Source organism: Podarcis liolepis, assembly GCF_965112155.1.
Source record: "Podarcis liolepis genome assembly, chromosome: 5".
Lineage (NCBI taxonomy): Eukaryota > Metazoa > Chordata > Lepidosauria > Squamata > Lacertidae > Podarcis > Podarcis liolepis.
This window is the reverse complement of record NC_139556.1, coordinates 14,164,167-14,183,511: the sequence shown is the minus strand read 5'-3', so window position 1 is coordinate 14,183,511 and position 19,345 is coordinate 14,164,167. Positions and strand designations below refer to the sequence as shown.

Sequence of the window (19,345 nt, the reverse complement as noted above, 5' to 3'; positions counted from 1 at the left end):
CCTGCTGTAGAGGGGCAGACGGGGCTTGTCAACCAGAGAAGGTAGCCCATCTAGGAGAAGGAAAGCTCTGGTCCAAACTTCCACTGCCTTGTGGGATATCTTTGGGAGGAGAAGAAGGCTAAGGAGTGAACCCTACACCAGTAAGGAGTGGGGTCCCTAAGACTGTTGGATGGTGCCTTGTACGCCTCCTTCCGGCAACAGAAAGGCCAAGAGGGGTGTCTTGTTGTCAGAGCAGCCCAGGACCTCCATAAAAATTTGAGCTCCCAGGAGGTCCCTTGGGTGCTCCAAACACAGCAGCTTGACTTCATCCCTGGAGACGCACTCCATTGTCTCTTGACTGTCTCTCTCTTGGTTGTGGGCAAACTGGGGAGAGGGGAGAGAAATGATGGGGTGGAACCCATGGCACTCGCTCAAGAATCCAGAGGTTTTCACGGTGGTGGGCAACCCCCAGAGGAGATGTGAGAAGGGAACGTCGCTGCTGAGTATTCTTGCATTATGGAGGGTGCATCTCTTTACCAACTTCCGTTTTCGTTTTGATCTTTTGATGATACACATTCAAGTTCACAGGCCCAATGTATAACGACCGGGAATGGGAAGAAATTTGATTCAGTTTGCATTTAAAGCTATCAAATCTATACTTTCTGAAGAGAACACTGCCCAACCATCAGCGTCAGTCTTCAAGGGGGCGAATGGAAAGGCCGTTCAGTTGACACGACTTGCAACATCGCTAGTTAAATTGGGATGTTGCCCTGTGCAATCGCCTCTGCTTCTGAGCTAGCTGTGGATTATTATTATTATTATTTATTATTATTATTTATACCCCGCCCATCTGGCTGAGTTTCCCCAGCCACTCTGGGCGGCTCCCAATCAAGTGTTAAAAACAATACAGCATTAAATATTAAAAACTTCCCTGAACAGGGCTGCCTTCAGATGTCTTTTAAAGGTAGGATAGCTGCTTATTTCCTTCACATCTGAAGGGAGGGTGTTCCACAGGGTGGGCACCACTACTGAGAAGGCCCTCTGTCTCCTTACTTCACGCAATGAGGGAACCACCAGAAAGCCCTCAGCGCTGGATCTCAGTGCTAAACGATGGGGGTGGAGATGCTCCTTCAGGTATACAGGACCGAGGCCATTTAGGGCTTTAAAGGTCAGCACCAACACTTTGGATTGTGCTCGGAAACGTACTGGGAGCCAATGCAGACCTCTCAGGACCGGTGTTATGTGGTCCCGGCGGCCACTCCCAGTCACCAGTCTAGCTGCCGCATTCTGGATTAATTGCAGTTTCCGGGTCACCTTCAAAGGTAGCCCCACGTAGAGCCCATTGCAGTAGTCCAAGCAGGAGATAACTAGAGCATGCACCACTCTGGCGAGATAGTCCGCGGGCAGGTAGGGTCTCAGCCCTCCGCATCAGATGTGGTGTTGTATTCTTGTGCGAAAGCGCCTAGGCAGGGCCAGCCAAAGGGTGGGAGTCAACATGCCATCCGACAGGTCTTGTGGCTTCTCGTGGCAGCACATCCCCATCACCCTAAAACATGATCGCAGCAGAGTGAGTGCTTCTCAGATAATGAATGACCCAAGGATGAAAGTGAAAAATACAGCATGAAACTGGTCCAACCGAAAAAATGATAGTTGCCTTTGATAAACAGCAGCAAAGGATGGGCATGCCATGCATGGCTCGAATGTAGGGTGTTGCTTTAGTTGCACCAGTGCAAAAACTGGGGGCTTTGACTGTGACTCGGTAAGCACAGTTTTTGAAAGGGAAGTTCCTTTGACTTCCAAATGGGTATGTTTCAGATTGAAATGGTAAGTAGGTAAATTTTTATTTATACCCCACCCTCCCCGGCCAAGAGTGGCCTCAGGGCGGCTAACATCAAATATAAAATACATTAAACACAATCAAACAATTGATTAAAATACAGCTTAAAAATTAGAATCAGGATAAAATTAAGTGATTGCCCATGAATTACAACTATAGGGGTCGGGAACCTCAAGTATTCATCCATGTTGGTCCCACATGAGCCGATAAAAGGGCCAAAGAGTTAACTTACAGGGTCCTATAGAGGGGGGGGGTCAAACTGGGCCCGGACTGAAGGCCAGGCGGAACAACTCCGTCTTGCACGCCCTGCAGAAGGATGTCAAGTCCCGCAGGGCCCTGGTTTCCTGTGATAACCTGTTAACGCTTAATTAAAACCAGCTCAGTGGAAGCATATTCTCTTGGTACAGGGGCAGTTTTACACTCCTGGCAAATAGAAGGGGAAGAAATGGAGGCAGTGAGAGATTTTACTTTCTTGGACTCCATGATCACTGCAGATGGTGACAGCAGCCACGAAATTAAAAGACGCCTGCTTCTTGGGAGAAAAGCAATGACAAACCTAGACAGCATCTTAAAAAGCAGAGACATCACCTTGCCAACAAAGGTCCGTATAGTTAAAGCCATGGTTTTCCCAGTAGTGATGTCTGGAAGTGAGAGCTGGACCATAAAGAAGGCTGATCGCCAAAGAATTAATGTTTTTGAATTATGGTGCTGGAGGAGACTCTTGAGAGTCCCATGGACTGCAAGAAGATCAAACCTATCCATTCTTAAGGAAATCAGCCCTGAGTGCTCACTGGAACGACAGATCCTGAAGCTGAGACTCCAATACTTTGGCCACCTCATGAGAAGAGAAGACTCCTTGGAAAAGACCCTGATGTTGGGAAAGATGGAGGGCACAAGGAGAAGGGGACAACAGAGGACGAGATGGTTGGACAGTGTTCTCGAAGCTACAAACATGAGTTTGACTAAACTGCAGGAGGCTGTGGAAGACTGAAGTGCCTGGGGTTCTCTGGTCCATGGGGTCATGAAGAGTCAGACAGGACTAAACGACTAAACAACAACAGTGGAAGCATATTCTCTTGGTACAGGGGCAGTTTTACATTATGCAGTGTAAATGAAAGAGTACTGAAAAAAAACAATATATTGCTGCATGTTATATATCTTTATTGCCACACCCTCACCTGGAATGTTGCATTCAGGCTGTGGTTTCCAAAGAAATTTTGAGTTTCAAGAGCTTCCAAAGAACAGAAGAGAACATTCACAGCAACGTGGAAGAGCAAAAAGGACCTAGAGATATTTTCATATTACGACAACAGACTGTAAATATAGAGTCCGCGTAGCTGCACAGGGGCAATAAACATGATCTTGCTTGTTTTTTTTCCCATTAGCAGTGCCTGGCCTTTTCAGTGGGGAATTCTAATACGAACATGATTTTGCCAAGCTGATTTCCTCAGCAAAACCACTTTTATATTGGGCATCGACGAACCGCCGACTTAAAACGAGCTTGTGAGCCTTTCAAAACTGTGAAAACGGAAACGATTAGAATGTGCCAATTGGTTTACAAAACCTCAAATTGGTTTACAAAATATAGATGGTAAAATCAAGAAAAATTCCCAACCCCACTTTAAGGCATACAAAAGTTCAAAGTTAAAATACTAAAACAGATTACAATTACCTCAACTTTCTAAGCAGCTGGGTAGGCTTGTCTATACAAGTATGTCTTAAACAGGTACTGAAAAGAGTACAGTGAAGGCACATGATGATCTCAATAGGCAGGCAGTTCCAAAGTTGTAGGTGCTGCCACACTAAACGAGAGAGTTCTTATGAAAGGGTACCTGTGCGTTGCCCCTGTTTATTTTGGATGAGAGTTGACGTGAAAGAGATTTTTTTATAAATATCAAAGACGATAAGTTTTCATTCTTTTTATTTGAGTTTTTAAAAGCAGACTACAAAAACCTCAGTCAATAGGTTCCCTTGTAGTTATGTTATGTGTAGCAGCCGCCCAGGCGATCTGCGTAAAATGCCATCCTTTCAGTTGTTCCATTTTTCTCCTCATGTGGGAGCTTGTCATTTCACCAGATTTCTTTTTTAAAAAAATATATATATATATTTTTATTCGGTTTTCAGACATAAAGTAGAGGATCATTTAACAATTACATAAAAACCCTTCACCAAAGAGATAACAAACAAAAAATAATACACCAACAAATAATATAACAAAGCAAAAAGAAAAAAATAGAAAAAACACAACTGTTCATAACCCTTTTTTCTGTGTAACTAATTGGACTTCCTCACATCTCCCTGCCGTGCGTTCTTTGTACTAAAAATGCCAGCAAATTATTACCTTGTTTCATTACTTAATTTATACCTTTCAAATGTTATATTTCTAAACTTCAAGTAATTTTTATCAAATAGTTGTAACTTAAATTTAAACATACTATTACTTTAAGTTTCGATCTTTTCTTATATATCACTTAATTTTCTATATCTTTCAATCAAGTTACTGGAACCTTAGTTTTCTAAATCGTGCAATTTCTTAACATTCATACAGCTTGTAGTGTTTTTGTAAATAGTCCTTAAACTTTTTCCAATCCTCTTCCATTGTTTCTTCTCCCAAATCTCGGATTCTGCCAGTCATTTCGGCCAGTTCCATATAGTCCATCAATTGCGTCTGCCATTCTTCCAGTGTGGGCAAATCTTGTGTCTTCCAGTGCTTTGCGATGAGTATTCTTGCTGCTGTAGTCGCATACATAAAAAAGTTCTGTCCTTCTTTAACACTTTCTGGCCGACAATTTCACCAGATTTCTTCAGGGACAATTTCTTTGGGTACATCTTTGCTCGAACTGTTTATATATAAAGGTTTTCTGACCATCCTCATTTTGTAGAAAAGTGCAAACAAATGGGGACATTGGTTTTTTTTATGGTGGAATTGAGATTTTGGTTGGTTTTCATTAGCGCCTTTTAACAGAAGTGGCTAAGTAGAGTGGAACAACCACCCCAACTTCCCAGCAATTGCGTCACTATTTCTTACTGGGGGGGTGAAGAGGCCTCTTTTAGCTGATCACAGACTAAATGTGAGCAACAGTTGATTTGACTCCTAAAAAAGCAATTGCAGTCTTAGGCTGCATAAACAGAAGGTGTGTCCACATAGCAAGAAATAATAATTCCACTGTCTTTTACTGGTCTTGCTGTATTTTGAGTACAGTGGTACTTCGGTTTATTAACTTAATCCATTCTGGAAGTCCGTTCTTAAACCAAAGCTGTTCTTAAACCAAGGAGCGCTTTCCCTTATGAGGCCTCCCGCCACCAGTGCCCTTCCACCATTTGGATTCCGTTCTTAGACTGAGGTAAAGTTTGCAAACCAGGACACCTACTTCTGGTTTTGCGGAGTTCGTAAACCGAATAGTTTGTAAACAGGGCTGTTCTTAAACCAAGGTACCACTGTACTGCCTCTAGTTCAGAACGCCTTAGTTTAAGAAGGACATTGCTAAAACTGAACCACCTGTGGTTTTTAATCCCCTTTGTTCTGAAGATCATTATTGATATTCTGGGCTTAGCCGGGCTGTATCCCTGTGTTTGTGGATGTGTGGATTTTTGTGTTAGTAAGTTCAGAAGTAAAAGTTGAGTTCAGATGATCACAGCTTTATTGGGATAACGTTGGGATGTGCCAATTAATACGTTTTGATAATGGAAAACCATTGCAGGAATGAATTGAGAATTTTGCCTCCACAAAATGTAATTTCCACCCCCACCCCTTGCTTCTCTTTCAAGATTCTCCATCGTCAGGTGATGATGAAGAGGAAGATGAAGATGAAGATGACTCTGAAGACGGAGGTAAATATCTGGGGTTTGGGACACATGCAAAGTAATTCTCAAGAATGCTTATACTAGCTAAACTATTGGCATCAATGGGGCTTGGAACTGTTGGAATCATTTGTGCAGATGGGGGGGGGGGAGATTGGCACGTAGGCTCCAGTGATTTCAACCTTTGTTTTACAATATCTAGCACTGAGTCAAAACTTTTCAGTGTTTCAATGTTTTTACTGTTATTTTTTGAGTGGTTATGCTACTGCACCAAAGACCTCAATTTCTCAGTTGTTTTCTAAGGGCAGCAATCCATTCTTCACTAGAGAAATTTTGTAAAGAGAGTTTCAGAATTAATCAGGAAGCCCTTTCTTAAAAGAATGGGTGTGTAAACTCTTCTTCTGTTTCTGTGGCTCCCCCACTGCTGTCCTTAAATAGCTACTGAATTGCGGGGAGGGGGGATTTCCATGCAACATATTGTATTCGCTTCTACCACTGCCTTAATTTGGAGTCAATATGCGATATTTGTAACAGTGGCAAGGAAGAGTGCTGCCTACTTAAAGAAAATCATGGGAAATACCTGGGAAGGACAGTGGTATTTCAAAACTACTGCCTTCAAAGGTAGCAGAACCCTTTAAAATTGAAATCCCTAATGATTTTTAAAAGTCTCTTTGTTTTTTCCTATGTATGGACTAGGGTTATTTGGGACAGTTGGATAAAGTGCTTTGCAAGTGTCACACATATCTATGCACTGAATTGGTGCACTGATTATTAACGTTGCTGACCTCTGTGCTGACTGCTAGGGATGCGGGTGGCGCTGTGGGTTAAACCACGGGGTGAGCTCCTGTTGCTCGGACCATAGCTGACTCCTGCCCGTCACGCAGGGAGTCCAGTAAGGGTCAACCACCGGTAGAATCATAGAATCATAGAATCATAGAGTTGGAAGAGACCACAAGGGCCATCAAGTCCAACCCCCTGCCAAGCAGGAAACACCATCAGAGCACTCCTGACATATGGTTGTCAAGCCTCTGCTTAAAGACATCCAAAGAAGGAGACTCCACCACACTCCTTGGCAGCAAATTCCACTGTCGAACAGCTCTTACTGTCAGGAAGTTCTTCCTAATGTTTAGGTGGAATCTTCTTTCTAGTAGGGGGAGCCCTGTCGATGCAAACCAACTCAAACTCCCCCTGGGTTCCTGACGGGGTCGTGGCATGGCCCTAGCCCCGCCCCTGGCTTCGGACAAGATCCACACCCCCGGATTCCTTTAACGGAATACACTTCAGCTTGGAGAGGCAGGTGATGGCCACACCTTCCCTCCCCCATCATAAGGTCAACCAATGCCTAACCGCCAAACCTTACAAAGTTGTGATGATTGTAGGCGAAAACCAAATGGCCCGTGCCAGGTTGCCAAGTGGAAAAATTCCTACCAGGCCCCTCAACGGTGACCAACCGAGGTCCAAAGCAAGGCCAATGTTGAAACCTGAAAATAGGGAGGTCAGGTGGGAGATCGAGGAGGCGAGCCAAGAGGAAGCTCTCCAGCTCACGCCTCCATTTAAATGGGGCCCGGCCACGCCCCCAGCCAGCGGATTGGCTGGCTAGAAATGACGTGGCTGGGAATGCCCCTGGAGGGGAGTGATTGGCCACGTGGTCCACCGCAACTCCTCCCCACTGGGAAGTGGAGTGGATTTGCCCACCTTTTTTGACTTGCTGAGCTCAGCATTTTACTGAGGAGAGAGCTTTCTCATTCATATAGCCTGCGGACCTTAATCCGATGCTAACTTGGCATTGCGTTTGTGTTTCATTTCACTGAGGTTACTCTGGAGCTGCTTCAGTTCTTTCAAGAATTGGGTCTCATCAGCAAGCTTCTCCAAGGCTCAAATAACAACTACCTTGCTCTTTCCAAACCTATGAAAACAACAATGGTTTTAAATTTACGGATTATTTGAAAAGTATTTGCGATGACCAGACGACGTTTGTAGGTTTGCAAGAGGCTCTGTGAGGACTAATATTAGAAATATTGCAAAAATGAAGAAGGAGATGAGTTGTGTTAAAAATGTAAAGGCAATATTAAGTTAGGAAGTGCGTAAGAAGTGATTAAGACGGATGATTGTCAAAGGTGCTGATGGAAGTCTAATAAGAGGGTATTTGTGATGAATTGTGTGGTATGTTTTATAATTTTATATTTTAAAACATATATATATATATATATATATATATATATATATATATATATATGAGAAAACAACAATGATTTTGCTGAAACTAAATCTAGCTGTAGCCATCTGGCTGCTGTTCCACATAATAGATCGCATCACAGGCTCGCCAACGGACATGGTGTGTTTCTTCAGTTGTCTGCTCTGTGTCTACAGTTGCTCCTTACTGGACCCGTCTCGAGATAATGGATCGGAAGCTTCTGGCTGTTCCTGCTGCAAACACTGTTCGCTTTCGCTGCCCGGCTGCTGGGAATCCCTCTCCTTCTATACACTGGCTGAAAAATGGCAAAGAATTCAAAGGAGAGCACCGTATTGGGGGCATCAAAGTAAGACGTCAGCGGTCTAAATATCAGTTTGGTCCATTCCTTAACCTCCAGCTTTGAAAAGCTCTTGGAATTGTCGCACCTGAAGTTTTGCTCACTGAACAGTTTTGAAAGGGCAGTTGGATATGGGATCCACCACTTTCACATCATAGATAATTTCCTTTCCAGTCTGTACTTCTTTATAGCCAAACTGCTTTGCAGATTCTCTCCTTGGGTATAATCTTTAGAATGCAAAATGTGACGTGGATACTGTCATAAACTGAATATGTTGGTGAGACAGTTGAAGCATATGAACAACGTTGTAGGTATTCCACACACACACACACACACACACACACACACACACCAATGTATTTGGATGAATTACTAGATTCAGGTTGTTCTTGAATCATTCAGCCCGGACACTGAGGTCCAGCTCCGAGGGCCTTCTGGCGGTTCCCTCACTGCGAGAAGTGAGGTTACAGGGAACCAGACAGAGGGCCTTCTCGGTAGCAGCACCCACCCTGTGGAACGCCCTCCCATCAGATGTCAAGGAAATAAACAACTATCTGACTTTTAGAAGACATCTGAAGGCAGCCCTGTTTAGGGGAGTTTTTAATGTTTGATGTTTTATTGTGCTTTTAATATTCTGTTGGAGCCGCCCAGAGTGGTTGGGAAAACCCAGTCAGATGGGTGGGGTATAAATAAAAATTATTATTATTATTATTATTATTATTATTATTATTATTATTATGTTCCCCAACCCCTAGCTGCAGCCCGTTTACAAATTTCGTGAGAATTTTCCTATGTTGCTGAATCTAGTGTATGTACAAAAAATACCAGGAAGCATGTCTGCCCCTTCAATAAAACAAAGTAATACAAAGTAATACTGTTAGCTTTAAACTAGCACATTTGCCGTGATTAACATCCTGAGGAATTAAATGAATACTCATTCCTCAAAAGTTTTTTTGGTTCATGTGAATAATCCCCAATCTCATTTATCGGGCCCTATAAAAGGAGAGTGGGGTTTTTTTTTGGGGGGGGGGGTTCAAGAGTTGTTTTGGCTATGATCAAATACTTCTTCCTGACCATTCTGATATAGGAAATTGCTGAAGTTTTGTTTGAGATTAATTCTCACATTAACCGGCTCAGACTACATATTTAACAACATAGGAATAGGTTTCCGTCGGGATATTAAACTTTTGATAGAAAGTCTTTAAAATGGGATCAGAGCTGAGATTGACTTGGCTTCCTTGTTGCTTTAGTACTTTTAACAACCAGGTTCTAAATCTGATTTCCTTTTGCCATATTTCACTTCACTCTCTTCTGAGATCCTGCAAAGGAGGCTGATTTGTGGTTATTCTTCATTTCCCCCTCTGCAGTTGCGACATCAGCAGTGGAGCCTTGTCATGGAAAGTGTGGTTCCATCAGATCGAGGCAACTACACCTGTGTGGTGAGGAATAAATATGGCATCATTTGGCATACCTACCAGCTTGATGTTCTTGGTAAGTGTTCTTTCTGCCTGTTTGAACCAGGTGGACAGTGTTACTCCGGTGGCTTGGGGCTGGGGGTGGACGTTATTTAGTTCCTTCCTGCTGGGCTTTCCACTTACTGGCCTAGTAGTCACGAGTCTGCACAACTGCAGCCTCCAGAATTCAAGGGCAGCCTCACATACAGTGAATTGTTGTTGTTTAGTCGTGTCCGACTCTTCTTGACCCCATGGACCAGAGCACGCCAGGCACTCCTGTCCTCCACTGCCTCCCACAGTTTGGTCAAACTCATGCTGGTAGCTTCAAGAACACTGTCCAACCATCTCGTCCTCTGTCGTCCCCTTCTCCTTGTGCCCTCCATCTTTCCCAACATCAGGGTCTTTTCCAGGGAGTCTTCTCTTCTCATGAGGTGGCCAAAGTATTGGAGCCTCAACTTCAGGATCTGTCCTTCCAGTGAGCACTCAGGGCTGATTTCCTTCAGAATGGAGAGGTTTGATCTTCTTGCAGTCCATGGGACTCTCAAGAGTCTCCTCCAGCACCATAATTCAAAAGCATCAATTCTTCAGCAATCAGCCTTCTTTATGGTCCAGCTCTCACTTCCAGACATCACAACTGGGAAAACCATAGCTTTGACTGTACGGACCTTTGTTCAGCAAGGTGATGTCTCTGCTTTTTAAGATGCTGTCTAGGTTTGTCCTTGCAGGCATCTTTTAATTTCGTGACTGCTGTCACCATCTGCAGTGATCATGGAGCCCAAGAAAGTAAAATCTCTCACTGTCTCCATTTCTTCCCCTTCTATTTGCCAGGAGGTAATGGGCCCAGTGGCCATGATCTTCGTTTTTTTGATGTTGAGCTTCAGAACATATTTTGCGCTCTCCTCTTTCACCCTCATTAACAAGTTCTTTAATTCCTTAAGAGGTTCTTCAATTCCACACAGTGCATTACAGACGTCCAAATGGACTGGTGCTTGCATACGGCTTATGCAACGTACTCTGACTGCAGAATTTGGATTCCCTTGGGACTGACTTTGTTGATGCTGCCCCCGCAGAGACCTGTCTTTTGTTGCTTCTCTCTTTCTGGCTGTTAGGTTATAGCTATATGTGGCCAGGAGAACTGGGCCTGGAGTCAACATGCAGCAAATGTCAGGGCCCATGGTGCTCAGAGGAAGCATTGGGGGTTAAGCCACCACCCCCTTCTTAACTTTTTTCTTTTAGCCCAGAATTCATCAGAGAAGTGTAAAACGAAGTGACTCCAGTCCCTTCTCTCAGTGCTTCTCTGCCAAATGTTGGGCTCAGTGCCATCACCAGTCTCTGGCTCCCAAGGATGCTGGCTCTGAAGATAATTATTTTGCCTTGAGAAAAGCCTCCAACTGCCCAGTATTATTTTAATTTACCTTCCTTGTGTGATTCCGCTGAGCATATACCTGTCTTTCTTATGGTCTGAGCTTAGACCGAGGCTGTATTGCTGCCATGCTGATGTAAAAAGGTAAAGGTAAAGGACCCCTGACAGTTAAGTCCAGTCATGAATGACTCTGGGGTTGCGGCGTTCATCTCGCTTTACAGGATGAGTAAGCCAGTGTTTGTCCGCAGACATTTTTTTCAGGTCATGTGACCAGCATGACTAAGCCACTTCTGGCAAAACCAGAGCAGCGCACAGAAATGCCATTTACCCTCCCACCAGAGCGGTATCTATTTATCTATTAATAAATATTTAGCTATTTATTTATTAATAAACAATAATATTATTTATTTATTTATTTATTTATATTTATTTATATTTATTAATAAATATTTAGCAATTTATGTAAAGGTAAAGGGACCCCACATGACTGACTCTGGGATTGCGGCGCTCATCTCGCTTTATTGGCCGAGGGAGCCGGCGTACAGCTTCCAGGTCATGTGGCCAGCATGACTAAGCCGCTTCTAGCGAACCAGAGCAGTGCACAGAAACGCCGTTTACCTTCCCGCCGGAGCGGTACCTATTTATCTACTTGCACTTTGACGTCCTTTTGAACTGCTAAGTTGGCAGGAGCAGGGACTGAGCAACGGGAGCTCATCATCGCGGGGATTCGAACCACCGACCTTCTGATCGGCAAGCCCTAGGCTCTGTGGTTTAACCCACAGCACCACCGCTGATGCTTAATCTGAGATTCTGCACTGTATAGAATAACAAGTCAAAGCACCAACATCATTTTGCCATAAATCGGTTGCCCTGCAGTTGTTTACAGCGAATCATTCCTCTGACTGAATTCACACAGCAGCATTCAAAGGCTTTCCAAAAAAGAAACGTTTTCCAAAAGAGCGCTCTCTATATATCAGGTTCCCGGTTGAACGACTGGAAAAGAGCCAGCTCATTCCTCCTTTCTTTTCTTCTGCAGAAAGATCACCCCACCGTCCTATTCTCCAGGCAGGATTGCCTGCTAACCAGACTGTGGTGATTGGGAGTGATGTTAAATTCCTGTGCAAAGTGTACAGCGATGCCCAGCCTCACATCCAGTGGCTGAAACACGTGGAGGTCAATGGAAGCAAATATGGACCAGATGGGACTCCGTATGTCACTGTCCTAAAGGTTGGTACACAGCTACACATCCCCTCTATGACCATTGCATGCTAGAGTTTGACCTATACTCTTGAGGCACCGCCTCACAGCAGTGAATACTTCTGGAACCCCTTAATTTGGGCATCATTGACGCTAAAGGCACATACCTTAAAAGCAGGCAGAAAGCCATGTATCACTCTCATTTCCACCCAAGTTTGCAGGTACATTCGGGGTGAAATCTTCTGCAAAATCCAAAATATGGTAGGGCTACTACCAGACTTGTGACAAGCTGGTATAGCATAATGGTTAAGAGACTGCAGCTGCAATCCTAATCCCATTTACCTAGAAGTAGGCTGCAATGAATTTAATAGAACTTTCTGAGGAGATATGGTTAGGATTGCATCAGTCAGGAAATTTCTAGTTGAGTCTCGCTCCTGCCATGATCTCGTTAGGTGGTCTTTTAGGCAAGCCATTCCTTCTTAGCCTCAACTCCCAGCATTGACTGTCGTGCAACAGAGAAGTTTATACTAACTTGCCTTACAGGGTCATTGTAAGTATTGCAGCTGGATAGCACACGTTGAAAGCTTGAATCATAGACCCATAGAATTGTATGTTTGTGAGGGACACCAGCAGTCATCTAGTCCAAACCCCTACAATGGTAGGAATCACTTGAAAACACGGTCCAAATGAAAAAGAGGGATAATTATTCTTACTTTAAAGGACCATTATTAGGTAACAGGATTTCACATTTAGCATCTGATCCAGCAAACAAGAGGCACACCCTATTTCCTCTCCTACATGATTAACTCCTTTGCCAAATAATATACAGGAAAAGTGCATTACGGTGCTTGTCATTTTAGGGACGTGGTATGTTTGTATGGAGGGACGCGGGTGGCGCTGTGGGTTAAACCACAGAGCCTAGGACTTGCCGATCAGAAGGTCAGCGGTTCGAATCCCCGCGTTGCTCGGTCCCTGCTCCTGCCAACCTAGCAGTTCGAAGTGCAAGTAGATAAATAGGTACCACTCTGGCGGGAAGGTAAACGGCGTTTCCGTGCGCTGCTCTGGTTCGCCAGAAGCGGCTTAGTCATGCTGGCCACATGACCCGGAAGCTGTACGCCGGCTCCCTCGGCCAGTAAAGCGAGATGAGCGCCGCAACCCCAGAGTCAGTCACGACTGGACCTAATGGTCAGGGGTCCCTGTACCTTTACCTTTATGTTTGTATGGAGAGTGATGGAATGTAAAAGCACCACTCTATTTCAACATAAAAGATAGGGAGAAATAACAGAATTCATAACCGGCTGTTAAAATTGTATATACTTTGGTCCAGTTGAAGTTTGCAAGCTGTTCTTCAGAAACAGCCCCTCGCAGTGCACATCGTGGTAATCCAATCTAGCTGTGACTAGGGCATGGATGATGGAAGCCAGGTCTGTAGGACAGAGTGCAGCTGCCGTACCAGCCAGAACAACCACCTCCCTTCTAATGTCAAGTGGAACCCCCCAAGTTGGAAATTTACTTTTTAAGGGGGAGTGCAAATCCATCCAAAACCTGGTTCCGGATTGGAATCCCCAGCTTTGATATCTATGGCAGATCCATTCCTTTATCCAGTCCAGGATTCCAGAATTATGTGGACTGAGCATAGACTTGTGGACCTACAGAGAGGAACACCAGTCCCTATGTAACTGGGAGCTAGGAAAGTGCTCTAAACTAAACTTCTTCATCTAACAAGAATCACTGATGGGGCACTTTTGGTGGCTCCCCACAACCGTTGGCCGTTACTAGCCTTCAGTGAGGCAGGGCCTGCTCTGCTAGCAGAGGCTCGGGAGGAATCATTACTGCCATCTTTCAAATAATCTTCCGAAAACTGTGCTGTTTACGCAGGCCTTTACAACACGATTCCCCCTCCTTCCTTAACCAACCAGCATTTACTGATGTTTTTATTGAGGCAGACTTAACCATGATCTTATATATGGCCTTGATATAGTTCTATGAAAGTGCAAACTATTACCGTATTTTTCGCTCTGTAAGACGCACTTTTTCCCTCCTAAAAAGTAAGGGGAAATGTGTGTGCGTCTTATGGAGCGAATGCAGGCTGCGCAGCTATCCTAGAAGCCAGAACAGCAAGAGGGATTGCTGCTTTCACTGCACAGCTATCCCTCTTGCTGTTCTGGCTATTGAGATTCAGAATATTTTTTTTCTTGTTTTCCTCCTCCAAAAACTAGGTGCGTCTTATGGTCAGGTGCGTCTTATGGAGCGAAAAATACGGTAATACTTCAGCAGATAAATGATAAAAGGCAAGATACTATGGATCCTTAAAACATCCCATAGGGAAGGATCCACGGGGTGGGGCAGCAGTCTTCCAACTGATCCTGAGATCCCTCTTTAAAAATGATGGGGAAACTGTGCTCCCCAAACTATGCATGAGGACCGGATGCAGCTTTTATAGCTGGCCATAGCTCCATCTGCTTGTGTCTGTGAGCTTGCATTTGGCTTTCTCAGCTCTTCGTGTCCAGCTCCAGCAAAACTACATTTCTGACATACCTTTGAGGCATCCAAGCAAGTACTGTTCTCTTGGAAGATCATGAAGATCTCATGATCTTTACGCAAGCCGAACATCAGGACCTTGGCAGATCACTCAGCGGTCAGGGTGCAAGTGAAGCAGGCAAATCGAACTATTCCCCAGGCCCACAGTGAATCCCAGGCACTTGCTGAGTTTTCACCCCTGCCTAAACCACGATCATGGCCACAGTCTTCTAGCACAGCCTTAACCAACCTGGCAACCTCTCTAAATATTTTGAACTACAACTCCCATAAGCCCCAGCCACCACAGAGCTGAATTAAGTCTGTTGGGAGTCCATCTTGAGGGCCTCCAGGTTCGTGACGTCTGGCCAAAGATGATTCCTTTTCATTCTTCGCTTTAGTCTGTGTGACACAAACTGTGTCTTGGCTAGATTTGGCCAGCCAAGAATATTTGCAAATAACGAGCCAATCAGCATGAAGATGATCCTTCAGGGAGGGGTAGCCAACATTGCTCTTGCTGACATGCAGTAATGGGAGCTGGAGACTCATCAGTACAGTGGTACCTCAGGTTACATACGCTTCAGGTTACATACGCTTCAGGTTACAGACTCCGCTAACCCAGAAATAGTGCTTCAGGTTAAGAACTTTGCTTCAGGATGAGAACAGAAATCGTGCTCAGGCGGCGCAGCAGCAGCAGGAGGCCCCATTAGCTAAAGTGGTGCTTCAGGTTAAGAACAGTTTCAGGTTAAGAACAGACCTCCGGAAGGAATTAAGTACTTAACCCGAGGTACCACTGTATTGGCTATCCCTGTTTTAACCACTATAACCCTGGTCCCCCAGGTGAACGTGAAAGGAAATCTCCATTAGTAGCTGCAACACTTACTGGCTTGTCAGGTGCAAATAAACTCTGAGAACTGCGGCAAATTGAAGGGAGCTCATTTTTAAAAACGTGAACCTTCAGCCAAAGAAAATTTTCAAATGAGCAGCTCCACAGGCTGCTTAAAAAATGAAAGAAAGGAACTCCGGTTTGGGGGGGGGGACAGGACGCAGAATTTGGCTCCCTAGCAAAATCAGAGAGTCCCTTTTGGTCAAGTAATGTGTACATTTTTAAGAAACAAGAAGCAGAAATTCAGTCCTGTCTGTCTAATGTGTGATGCAGAGATATTGTTTGGTTTACTGAAGTTGAGGTTTCTGTCTATTCTGCAGTCTCTGATCAGTGCAAACGCTGAAGCCGATGCTTACCTAAATTTGTCTAAAGTGACAGAACAAGATGAAGGCGAATATCTATGTAGAGCCAACAATTTCGTAGGCAGAGCCGAAAAATCATTTTGGCTCCACATTGACAAATCAAAACCAGGTAAACCCTCGACTCTGTCCCAAAGGCTTAACAACTGCAAGAATGAGCTGTAACGCTTGAAGGTGCTAGTCGTTTTAAAAATTAATATTTTGTAGTCTTTCCTGTTGACTGATACTGTATGTCATGATGTCACTACTTATATATTAAGGTAATAAAATGCTTTTTAAAAAACGAATCAGTTGCAAAGGAAAAATTCCCACATTGATGACTGTCTGACTTTGCTCACTACATCCTTATCGCTTCGAGTTGCATGTTAACAACCTGAACTCTCATAACCTTATTATAATTTATAGATAGGCTTTACTGATTTCATTGTTTGTTGAACTCTAAAAATCTCCTGCACATCAAATTCAGGTATTGGGGAGGAAGAGAAAACTTACCTGCAGTTAAAACAATGTACAGGCCAGTCACTGAAAGATCTCTGACGGAAACTGAGAAAGAGACAGAGCGTTCCTTCTCCAGCTTGCATCAGGAATCTTTCAGTAATTTGGCATGTAAGTGTGATGAAAATCACCAGAAGTGGGGAACGAGTTAACAAGTCGCTGGTTTCAGATTTGATGTTTGGGTGGGTTGGGGGGAAATCCTGATCAATTTTACATTTTTAAAAGTTAAGCTCTCTTTTCCCCATGTTTAACTCATTACTCACATTAACTGCATTTTAATCCTTGCTCATTGCCCTTACTTACCATCTTACTCTCTTTTCTTTCTTCTCTCTCTTTCTCTTTCTCTCTCTCTCTTTCCCTGTCTCCCTCCCCAGCCGTACTAACCAAAAGACAGTCATATATATGTGGAGGAAATTTTTTCATTCTTACGCTTTTGCTTGCATGCATTATTAGTGGGACAGAGTAAGAGCCTGGTGAAGGGAACCCCTTGCTTTTTAAACAACTGGTTGTGGTAGGGCATGAGGACAAGCTACTGGCCTCTCAAATATTGTAAATCTGCTTTTCAAATTTGCCTGAGCATCTGTATTGCCTTCTCTGGGATTTGGCTTTGGAATCCTGTGGGTTTCCCCCTCCCCCCTTCCTTCTTTATCTTGTGTATTTTTTTTTCCCTCCGTAGACAGCAGGTGTTAACAAAACAGATAAGGAGCTAGAAATTCTGTACTTACGCAATGTTACTTTTGAGGACGCTGGGGCATATACTTGTCTTGCTGGGAATTCTATTGGGTTTACACACCATACTGCTTGGCTGACGGTATTACCAGGTACTTCGGCTCTGTCACTTTTTTCCTTTCCTTCCCTAAGGGCCTCGGCGCCCACTTCCGAAATGCCAAATTCTTGAGCAGTAGATGAGTGTTACTCTTATAGCCAGCTTGCGTTGAAGCACACTTCACCTTTTCGGCGATATGTAACTTGTTAACCAAGTTGGCAGTAAATGCTTCAAATTCTCACTCCAGAATGAAGTTGCATCTCAGTGGGCAGGTGCAATGCTCATGGCTCCGTCTCAAAATGGCCATCATCTGTTGAGATGTGATGCACAATTTTACCTCCATAGTACCACCAGTTTGTTTCAGACTATGTGCCGCTCAAGCATTTGACATTTCTGTATCTTGACTTTATGAATTGGGTGGCTTTTAATATCGTTGAATCTGATTAAAAGTGCTTCTTTGGCTATATTGGGTCCGTATTTAGTTTTGGAGAACACCAAGGCCTTCTATGTCATAAATCCTACACAGTACGGACTATAGCACTGACAGCTAATTTCCCATAATGTTCTTGGTGGAGGCTAACTGTTGCTGAACAAAATCTCTCATGCTTCCACTCCACAATCACCAGTCTTTCTAATACCTGTAGGCTTCTGTTGGGTGGGAATGTTGAAGCTCTGTTACGAATGAATGCCACATCATGACAACAATTGAGAACATGTGCTCTGCAAATTCATTTTCATTAAATACCTTTATCTGTGCTAGCTCCCCATAGAGTTTATTGGGTACCATTTCACCCCAGGAGCTGTATATGATTTCTCCAGTAGAGATTCGGCAGGCACAAACAGATCTTTTGAAGACCTTTCTATGTAGATAGGCCTGTGTAACTCTAATTTATTATTTTTAATCAACCAGTCATTTCAAAAAAATTTTTTTTTTACTATTTTAATGGTGTTTTAAGTCATATTGCTGTACACCGCCGTATTGTATTGTATGAATTGGCGTTGTATGAATACTTTTATTATTAAATAATGCTTCATGTCTCTTACCTTGAAAAGCATTTTCTATAAAAACCTATCAGAAACTTTTTATAGACAATTTTATTAAATTCTGTAGATAGTGGTGATGATTACCTCAGAATCGGGCTCAGTATTCTACCCATTTTATTACTGAGTAATGAAACCGGATCCACGACAGCATTCCCCCAACCTGCTTTCCTCCAGGTGTTTGGGACTACAGTTTCCATCAGCCCCTGGCAGCACAGCCACACATTGACTCAGTCCCACATGTGGCAGAGCAGTAGGGTGCTTTTCAATGTCCCACAATCCTTTATTTTTGCTTAAACAGACTTGGATAGTCCAATGATCCGGAGCATATGAGAGTTTTAAGTGTATCAGTAATAGAAGTTTTGTTTGTGTGTTAATAGAGTGGGAGTTGTGGAGAAGGTAGATGCGTTTCAGTGTGCACTCTGCATATAACAGGCTGAGTTACATATCTTACGGGCCACGTACAAAAACCAGGTATTCCATGGGGTATACTTTCATTAACAAACGATGTTAAACAAACAACAAGGCTAAATGAAAATTGTCTTATATGATCAGCCTATGCTTGGTGTTTAAGTCCTAGAAACTCTATAGATTTCCAAGCAAGACTGAAGAAACCGGAGTTTGTTTGAAAAAACAGCCAACCAGCCAACTTTAAGCCCTTCGGTTTTACTTATGTATTATTGCAACTGAACCAAATACTAATGCACGACTTGCAGTTCCTTTAGGAAACCCAAACTATCTATTCAAGATTCTTCAGGCATACAATATGACTAACTAAAATTACATATTTTAGGGAAATAATGCATGTAAAACACATTTCCCCCCATGATTATTATTATTTTTAATCTTGGGGGGGGGGGACAGAACAAATGGCTGCAAAACTGACACAGAAATTAAATTGGTTGATCTGTTCACCCCTGTTAACAAAATGACAAACCTTTGTGGCACTTAGATTCAGAACATTACTTTAAGCGCAAAAACATATTTTATTTGGCCACACTTACCTAGTTCCGCTCAATTGTTTTGTGGCAACTGATTGGAATAATAATAATAATAATAATAATAATAATAATAATAATAATAATAACAACAACAACAACAACAACAATAACAATAATA

General features: G+C 43.4%; 1 protein-coding gene across 3 annotated transcripts in view; it reads left to right on the top strand.

Moving 5' to 3' along the window:
• Window positions 1-19,345, top strand: part of FGFR3 (fibroblast growth factor receptor 3) — a 59,992-nt gene that overhangs the window by 25,364 nt on the left and 15,283 nt on the right. For 2 of the 3 annotated variants that reach the window (XM_083502180.1, XM_083502179.1), the window contains exons 4-8: window positions 5,585-5,647; window positions 7,988-8,157; window positions 9,516-9,639; window positions 12,002-12,192; window positions 15,886-16,036. In XM_083502180.1, the coding sequence (XP_083358306.1) occupies window positions 5,585-5,647; window positions 7,988-8,157; window positions 9,516-9,639; window positions 12,002-12,192; window positions 15,886-16,036 (699 nt within the window). Of the gene's footprint in view, window positions 1-5,584; window positions 5,648-7,987; window positions 8,158-9,515; window positions 9,640-12,001; window positions 12,193-15,885; window positions 16,037-17,095; window positions 17,241-19,345 lie in introns of all 3 variants that reach the window. The other variant, XM_083502181.1, reaches the window with a different exon arrangement.